This window comes from Bufo gargarizans, chromosome 10, assembly GCF_014858855.1.
Source record: "Bufo gargarizans isolate SCDJY-AF-19 chromosome 10, ASM1485885v1, whole genome shotgun sequence".
NCBI classification, from domain to species: Eukaryota; Metazoa; Chordata; class Amphibia; order Anura; family Bufonidae; genus Bufo; species Bufo gargarizans.
In genome coordinates this window covers 16157193-16166260 of record NC_058089.1, presented here as the reverse complement: position 1 = coordinate 16166260, position 9068 = coordinate 16157193, and the positions used below count along the sequence as shown (strand labels likewise).

At 45.0% G+C, this 9068-nt stretch overlaps 1 protein-coding gene across 1 annotated transcript; it reads left to right on the top strand.

The window, feature by feature from the left end:
• The first annotated feature begins 719 nt into the window (after positions 1 to 719).
• On the top strand, positions 720 to 8470 carry LOC122920782 (vegetative catalase-like). The gene is made up of 6 exons (XM_044270510.1): positions 720 to 799; positions 1415 to 1583; positions 6198 to 6308; positions 7850 to 7980; positions 8257 to 8361; positions 8450 to 8470. Exons 1-6 carry the CDS (start codon positions 755 to 757, stop codon positions 8468 to 8470), a joined length of 582 nt encoding a protein of 193 aa, XP_044126445.1. The 5' UTR covers positions 720 to 754.
• Positions 8471 to 9068: the final 598 nt, after the last annotated feature.

Here is a 9068-nt window from a genome sequence, read left to right as displayed (position 1 = left end):
GAGAAACATCATAACACTCGCAGATACAGAAAGCAAAGAATTTAGATAAATCCTAATTTTATGTACATTTTAAAAGGGTAATGTTGAAAATTATTGTTTTGGAACTTTTTGGCCAAGGAGGGGGGCTTCATGCTTAACTAATTGTATTTAAAGGGGTTGTTGACCTGCGATGGAGCAGGGATCACGTAATTAAGATTACCACCGCGAGTTGATCCGTAGGAAAGGCCACGAAAGATGAACAACCCCATTTTAGTATTATTATTTTTTTATATGTAAAGGTGTATTCTCCTCTTGCACATTGGGGGGCATGCACAGTCGCCCTCCATTCATTTCTATGGGACTGCTGAAAATAGCCAAGCGCGCCCATAGTAAGTCTTATTGAAATGAATGGGAAGCACACTGCGCAAGCGCTGCCGCCCTCCATTGCCTTCTATGGGGCTTACGGAAATAGCAGAGCCAGCGCTCTGCTATTTCTGGCACTCCCATAGAAATGAATGGAACACGTAAGTTGTCCTGTCCGAAAAAGACTTGAGAAGCGGCGCAGTTGCCCATAGAAAACCAATCAGACCCGATAAATGAGAGCGTCCAATAAATTGGTTGCGATAGGCAACTGCCCTAATTTTCCTTTGCGGCCATGTTGACTACATCTCCTCCATTGTTCTTTTCTGCAGCCAGCTCAGCTGACCACCAGTGATGAGGCCCCTTTGGAGACGGATCAGAGTGTCTGACCGAGGGCCAATGTTGTCCCCTGTCGATGTTTGGTTCTCAAACTTGTGAAGAAACCTGTTATTCTGAAGAGGTAATGTAAAAAATGATTGTTTTGGAACTTTTTGGCCAAGGAGGGGGGGCTTCATGCTTAACTAATTGTATTTAAAGGGGTTGTTGACTTTTAGTGACCGGCGATGGAGCAGGGATCAGGTAATTATGATTACCACCGCCAGGTGATCCGTAGGAAAGGTCACGAAAGGTGAACAACCCCATTTCAGTATTTTTATATCTATATATTTTTTAGATATAAAGGGGGTATTCCCCTCTTGCACATTGGGGGGCATGCACAGTCGCCCTCCATTAATTTCTATGGGACTGCTGAAAATAGCCAAGCGCACCCATAGTAAGTCTCATTGAAATGAATGGGAAGCACACTGCGCAAGCGCTGCCGCCCTCCATTCACTTCTATGGGGCTTTACGGAAATAGCACAGCCAGCGCTCTGCTATTTTTGGCACTTCCATAGAATAGAATGGAATACGTAAGTTGTCCTGTCCGAAGAAGACTTGAGAAGCGGCGCAGTTGCCCACAGCAACCAATCAGACCTGATAAATGAGAGCTTCCAATAACTTTGTTGCGATAGGCAACTGCCCTAATTTTCCTTTGTGGCCATGTTGACTACATCTCCTCCATTGTTCTTTTCTGCAGCCCGCTCTGCTGACCACCAGTGCTGGGGCCCCCATTGCAGATGGATCAAGGTCTCTGACCGTGGGCAAATGTGGGCCCTTAGTGATGTCTGATCATTTGACACTTGAAGAACTCGCCCATTTTAACCGAGAGAGGATTCCAGAGAGAGTTGTACATGCTAGGGGAACTGGTAAGTGACCCTACTAGACCACCGGAGACCCAAGAGCAGCGAGTTCCCCGATCCTTACCCCGCATATGAATGTCTAAAATTAAGCATGACGCTCTCCAACTTTTGTTGCATCCTGGGACTTGTAGTTTTCCAACGGCTTAAATAAGTTCCCCCCATCTCAACGTTTATGGCAAAATGCTAGGATAGGCCACATAGGTCGGATGGGTACGGGTCCCACCTCTGGGACTTGTTCCTGTCTCCATGATGGCCCCTGAAGTGAAGGAGAGAGCACCGCTCATGCGTGGCATCCCTTCCTTTCACTGGTCCCCGTGGGGGGTGGCTGCGCATGTGCTGCTGCTCTCCCTTCACTTTTGGGGGCCCTGTTCTGGCGCTGGTTCCAGAGGGGGGACCTACACCTATCTGACATTTCTGGCATATCCTAGCCATGTGGCTGGAGACTACCGATCTAACAGAGTCCAGCTTCCATTCCTGAAAGGCATTACTGGAGTCTGCCCTGATTTTATGTATTTTTTTTAACCCCTTACGCAGGGGCGCACCATCAATGAGGCCAGGTGAGGCGATCACACCAGGTAGGGGCAAGAGGGGCCAGCGGAAGGGCCATAGGCAATGAGTGCCGTTTCAGTTCTTGCCTCAGGCAGCAGAAAGGCTAGGTGCAACCTTGCCCTTACTCCAGCACTTTAGATTGCTGTTTGCAATCCCGATGTTGCTAATAGCCTTGGTCAACGAGGTTGGAGGAAAGGGCACTGATAGGAGACCATTTAAGGTGGGTCTCTGATAGTTTAACCCCTTAGATGCCACAGTTTGCCATTAGTATATTCCCATTAGGCTATGCCCAAAGTGTGGTCTCATAGCTTACCTGTCAGTGTAAGGGCTCATTGACACGACCGTATGAATGCGTCCGCACCCAGGTCCGGACCCATTCATTTCCATGGGGCCGCAAAAGATGTGGGCAGCACACCGTGTGCTGTCCGCATCTGTTGTTCCGTTCTGCGGCCCCGCAAAAAAGATAGAGCATGATGTCCTATTCTTGTCCACAATCGCGGCAATTTGTGGACTGCTGCAAAACACGGAGCGGTTGTGTGAATGCGCATTAGCAATGACAGGCAATAATGCTGTATGTCATAGTATTTATAGAAGTGCTCCCTTTAAAGCACATATTCATATTTGGTATCGCTAATAAAGTTGATATTTGAACAGTAAACAGTTAGAAAAAAATAAATAAAAATGCTGGGTTGTTTTTGCATCCCCTAAAAAATGTACAAAAAAAAAAACTAACTAATCATTAAAGGGAACCTGTCACCGGGATTTTGGGTATAGAGCTGAGGACATAGGTTTTTAGATGGCCGCTAGCACATCCGCAATACCCAGTCCCCATAGCTCTGTGTGCTTTTATTGTGTCAAAAAAGCAATTTGATACATATGCAAATTAACCTGAGATGAGTCCTGTTCCTGACTCATCTCATGGACAGGACTCATCTCAGGTTAATTTGCATATGTATCAAATCGCTTTTTGACACAATAAAAGCACACAGAGCTATGGGGACTGGGTATTGCGGATGTGCTAGCGGCCATCTAGCACCCATATTCTCAGCTCTGTACACAAAATCCTGGTGACAGGTTCCCTTTAAATTACATGTACCCCAAGATAGTACAACTAAAAACTCCAACCTGTCTTGCAAAAAAAAAAAAAAAAACAAGCCCAAATACGTCGATGAAGTTAATGTGATTTTTACCAAAAGAGAAGCAAAGAAAAATCACAAAGAAAATCAATAGTGGTTTTTGTTGCATTCCACCCAAAAATAAAGAAAAAAATAAATTAGTAAAAGAATAATAAATAATAAGGAATCAAATTAATATATTAAATTAATAAATCAATATATTCTACCATTTGTACTTCCTTCTGTAAACTGCATTTTCATACAGTGGCCACCAGGGGGGCTCAATGCAAAGAGACTATTTCAGCTTCCAGTTAAAAGTTTTTTCCCCCCGAAATTTAAAGAGTAACTAAACCTTTGTATCAGATTCTAATATGTTGTCCCTAATGCCCTAATAAAACTTTTTCTAATATATACTTTATTAATGAATTTTGTTTTTTATTATACTTTTTCCTCCCTAAAGCGCACCATCCACTGTGCGCTTAAAACTCAGTTCTCCGTACACCGCTGACGGCTCATCAGTGTACGGAGTACATTTTATCAATGGGGCCTCAGCAGCGCAGGGAGTACGGGCAGGGGCGCACATTGCTGCTCCTGCCCGTGCCCCCCCCCCCCCCGGAGGTTTACTAACACCTGGCATAGCACATGGGTACCCTGTACCTATGTACTATGCCAGGATTAGCGTAGTGGAGCGGGCTCCTGCTTCTGCCTGCTCCGCTAAGCTAAGAGCTGACATGCAGTTCTCTTAGTAAACCTCCGGGGGGCACGGGCAGGAACAGCAATGTGCGCTCCTTCCCGTACACCCCTGCTGCGGCCCTATTCATAAACTTCACAGTCCGTATGTGTTTTGCAGTCTGCAAATTGTGGATCCGCAAACACGGATACCGGCAGTGTGAATGTAGCCGGCCCTATGATAGAAATGCCTATTCTTGTCCGCGATTGCGGACAAGGATAGGACATGCTCTATCTTTTTTGCGGGGCCGCGGAACGGATTTACGGATGCGGACAGCTAATTGTGTGCTGTCCACATCGTTTGCGCCCCCTTTGAAATGAATGTGTCCGCACCCGTTCCACAAAATTGCGGAACGGATGAGGAGCCAAAAATACGGTTGTGTGAATGTAGCATTAGGGAGGAAAAAGTGTAGTAAAAATACTAAATTAATTAAAGGGAATCTGTCACCTGCTTTTACCATTTTAAGCTGGCACCGTCGCTATGTTGACTAAAGTACCTTATTCCCTGCAGTCTTCTTTTTACTTATTTTCGTTTTGTAGTTTTGATATAAAAGCGATTTTTATGTTATACTAATTAGGGTCCAAGGTGCCCCCTCCCCACGTCATAGTCTACCTTATAGAAATGCCCCGTCCTTCTTCCTGTCTGCGGCCAGAAAACTCGCGCAGGCGCAGTACCGCCTGCGCCTGCGCGATCAGCAACGTCTTGAGGGCAACAGCGCTCAGGTCACATCACTGGGCTCGGCGCATGCCCAGTAAGACTTTTGAGGCTGTTGCCCTCAGGAGGTTGATGATCGCGCAGGCGCAGGCCGCAGGCAACATAGCGATGGTGCCAGCTTAAAATGGTAAAAGCAGGTGACAGATTCCCTTTAATAAAGTATATTAGAAAAAGTTTTAGTAAAATTTGATACAAAGGTTTAGTTACTCTTTAAATACTATTTAGGCTATGTTCACATTAGTGTTTTTCTTTTCCGGCATTGAGTTCCGTCCTAGGGGCTCAATACCGGAAAAGAACTGATCAGTTTTATCCCCATGCATTCTGAATGCAGAGTAATCCGTTCAGTTTGCATCAGGATGTCTTCAGTTCAGTCATTTTGACTGATCAGGCAAAAGAGAAAACCGTAGCATGCTACGGTTTTATCTCCGGCGAAAAAAACTGAAGACTAGCCTGAATGCCGGTTCCGGCATTTTTTTCCACAGGAATGTATTAGTGCATTCAAAATACCGGAATGCCGGAACCGTCCTTCCGGTCTGCGCATGCGCAGACCTTTAAAAATGAGAAAAAAATAAATACCGGATCCGTTTTGCCTGATGACACCGGAAAAACGGATCCGGTATTGCAATGCATTTTTCTGACTGATCAGGCATTTTTCTGACTGATCAGGATCCTGATAATGCCTGATCAGTCAGAAAAAATGACATGCGTTTGCATACAGTTTGCCTGATCAGGCAGGCAGTTCAGGCAACGGAACTGCCTGCCGGAATCAAACAACGCAAGTGTGAAAGTACCCTTACCTACCCTCTAGATAGGTGATCAGTACCTGATCGGTGGTGGGCCGACACTCCGCAGCCATACATTGTATAGTGGCTGTGCCTGGTATTGCAGCTCAGTCCCATTCACTTCTATGAGCTGTTCTGTGACTAATGTGAACATGTCATCACTTAGCCTAGGGAAAGCAGCGAGGAGGCTGCGGCGCTACTACAAGCTGAACAGCAGGAGTCCCAGGTCTCGGACCCCCACTGATCAGATACTGTTGTATTTCATTCTTGAAAGACCTCTTTAATTGCAGCTGCATGAATTCCTATGCACTGAGCGCCCCCTAGTGGTGGCTGCAGGCAGACAGCTTTATAATAGAAGAGAAGCAGGAGAAATATCTTCCGCTTAATTTAAATGAAATGTAAATTTGCAGAAATCTGATGCGTTGCACTTGGCGTTGGCTGGGTGTGGCTGTCACAAGGAAAATGGGAAAGTGGGTTGGGGGCCCATGCTAAGCTTTGCTATAGGGCCCTGTGAGATCTGTGTATGCCCCTGCTCCAGCTAAACTGCATATCCTTATTCCCAGGGAGCACTCCGTCTGCCAGCTCTGGCACTCTCCACAAGGAGCGGAAGGGCCTCATTAGTATGAACAGAGCCTTATTGTGTAGCATTTCACCAGGAGGATTTTCTGTGTATAAAATTGAAAACATTCATCCATGTGACTAAATATCAATGCGCTTTTGGTCTTTATAGGAGCATTCGGAACACTTGAGATCACTCGTGATATCACTCATTTGACCAAAGCAGCAATGTTCAGTGAAGTTGGAAAGAAAATGCCAGTGTGTGTTCGATTCTCCACTACAAGTAAGTTACGTATTGGAACAGGAGCAGGATACTTGTGCCAATGGTATCAGCAGTAACTTCAGGGTCCACCAAATCCCGGTCTGCCTAAAGTGAGCATTCTAAATACGAAGCTCACTCGAGAGGCTCATGCACAGAAAACATTCTCCTAAAATATATATATTTTTTATTCTGTACTTCATAGATGGCCTTCTAGAAACAAATGTAATAGGCGCAAAGCATTTAAATGACCCGAGAGCATTCTAATGACACCTCCTCATTACATAGAGCACTCTAATGACATCTGCGCCATACAGAGAGCACTCTAATGACATCTGCGCCATACAGAGAGCATTCTAATGACTTCTGCGCCATACAGAGAGCACTCTAATGACATCTGCGCCATACAGAGAGCATTCTAATGACTTCTATCCAATACAGAGAGCACTCTAATGACACCTCCTCATTACATAGAGCACTCTAATGACATCTGCGCCATACAGAGAGCACTCTAATGACACCTCCTCATTACATAGAGCATTCTAATGACATCTGCGCCATACAGAGAGCACTCTAATGACATCTGCGCCATACAGAGAGCATTCTAATGACTTCTATCCAATACAGAGAGCACTCTAATGACACCTCCTCATTACATAGAGCACTCTAATGACATCTGCGCCATACAGAGAGCACTCTAATGACATCTGCGCCATACAGAGAGCACTCTAATGACATCTGCGCCATACAGAGAGCATTCTAATGACTTCTATCCAATACAGAGAGCACTCTAATGACACCTCCTCATTACATAGAGCACTCTAATGACATCTGCGCCATACAGAGAGCATTCTAATGACATCTGCGCCATACAGAGAGCATTCTAATGACATCTGCGCCATACAAAGAGCACTCTAATGACATCTGCGCCATACAGAGAGCATTCTAATGACATCTGCGCCATACAGAGAGCACTCTAATGACATATGTGCCATACAGAGAGCATTCTAATGACTTCTATCCAATACAGAGAGCACTCTAATGACATCTGCGCCATACAGAGAGCATTCTAATGACTTCTATCCCATACAGAGGGCACGCTAATGACATCTGCGCCATACAGAGAGCATTCTAATGACTTATATCCAATACAGAGAGCACTCTAATGACATCTGCGCCATACAGAGAGCATTCTAATGACTTCTATCCAATACAGAGGGCACTCTAATGACATCTGGGCCATACAGAGAGCATTCTAATTACATCTGCGCCATACAGAGAGCACTCTAATGACATCGGTGCAGTACATAGAGCACTCTAATGACATCTGTGTAATAAAGACAGGCTTTTTAACTGTAGTGCCATACAGAGAGCATTTTACATGCAAGTTGAAGCATTAAAGAAGCATTCTAGGTCCAGCCATATGTATTACTGTACATGAACCTGTTTTCTTAATGAACATTGAAACTGTTGGCCTAGGAACCCACTGAATGCTTTATGCAATGACAATATCGTTTTACTATCGTCCACACGTTGCATTTCATGTATGTGGTTTTCATTTGTAGCTCTGTCAAAAGGATCTGCGGATACTGTACAAGATTTTCGTGGACTGGCTGCAAAGTGTTATACAAAGGAAGGGAACGTCGATTTTGTTTGCATCAGCTCTCCAGTATTCTTCACCTGTGATCCTAGGAAGGTCAGTACACGCATATACTATTCACGAGGACTTCTTTCAGCCGAAGCCCTGAATTGGCTCATCACAGCAACTGGAAATGCCAGGGCAATAACCAGTTGAACATTTCACCGCCACAAACAAGAGAGTGCCATACAATCAGCCAATCACAGAGAGGACGGAGCGGCTGTCATGTGGCAGGGCCTCCACTTACACATATACAGTAAATGTGGTTCAGTAATGTGAATACAAACCTATGGCTGTGTTACTAGATCCTTCCTCTTCTCCGTCTCTCCACAGTTCGCGTCTCTCAATCATGCCATGAAACCCGATCCGAAGACTGATCTTATAAATCACAACAGCTTTTGGGATTTTATGACCCTGACCCCAGAGTCTGCATTTGCGGTACATAATTTATATAACAAATATCAATATATCGAAAGAAAAATTGTCTAAGATTAGATAAATGGACCTGACTTTTTTTTCCCCTCAGAAACAGCACCACTCTTGTTGACGTGGCTGTTTCTGGTATTGCAGCTTTGACCCATTCACTTCGATTGGGTTGAGCTGCAAAGGATTTTCTGAGATTTTTAAGATAGGTCATCAGTATCTGATTGGCGGGGGCCCAACACCCGGGACCTCTGTCGATCAGCTTTTTGAGAAGGCAATAGCGCTCCTGTGAGCACCATGGTCTTCTCTTACCAAGGACACAGCAACGTACATTGCATAACCCTATTCGCTTCTATGGGACCCATGAATGTGTCGTCACTCAGCCTAAGAAAAGCAGAGCGAAGACTGCGGCACTACTGCGAGGGTGTCGGACCCTCCCTGATCAAATACTGATGACCTATCCAGAGGAAAACCCCTTTAGCACAACCCATAGACAAGTGTGGCGCTGGGGAAAAAATTAACAAAACCTTTTTATTTAAACCTGGACAACCCCCCATTTATAAAAATTGGATTCCCACCAGACAACCATTTTTAACGGCATCTGTCAGCAGAATTGTCCCTATGAAACCGTCTGACCTGTAAGGGTACTTTCACACTAGCGTTATTCTTTTCCTGTATTGAAATCCGGTAAAGGGTCTCATTAACGGAAAAAAAACGCATCA

Coding starts and splice junctions, on each gene's coding strand:
- LOC122920782 (XM_044270510.1), top strand. CDS start 755: ATGTTTGGTTCTCAAACTTGTGAAGAAACCTGTTATTCTGAAGAG. Junction 6,309..7,849: donor TGTTCGATTCTCCACTACAA/GTAAGTTACGTA, acceptor TTTCATTTGTAG/CTCTGTCAAAAGGATCTGCG. Junction 7,981..8,256: donor TCACCTGTGATCCTAGGAAG/GTCAGTACACGC, acceptor GTCTCTCCACAG/TTCGCGTCTCTCAATCATGC.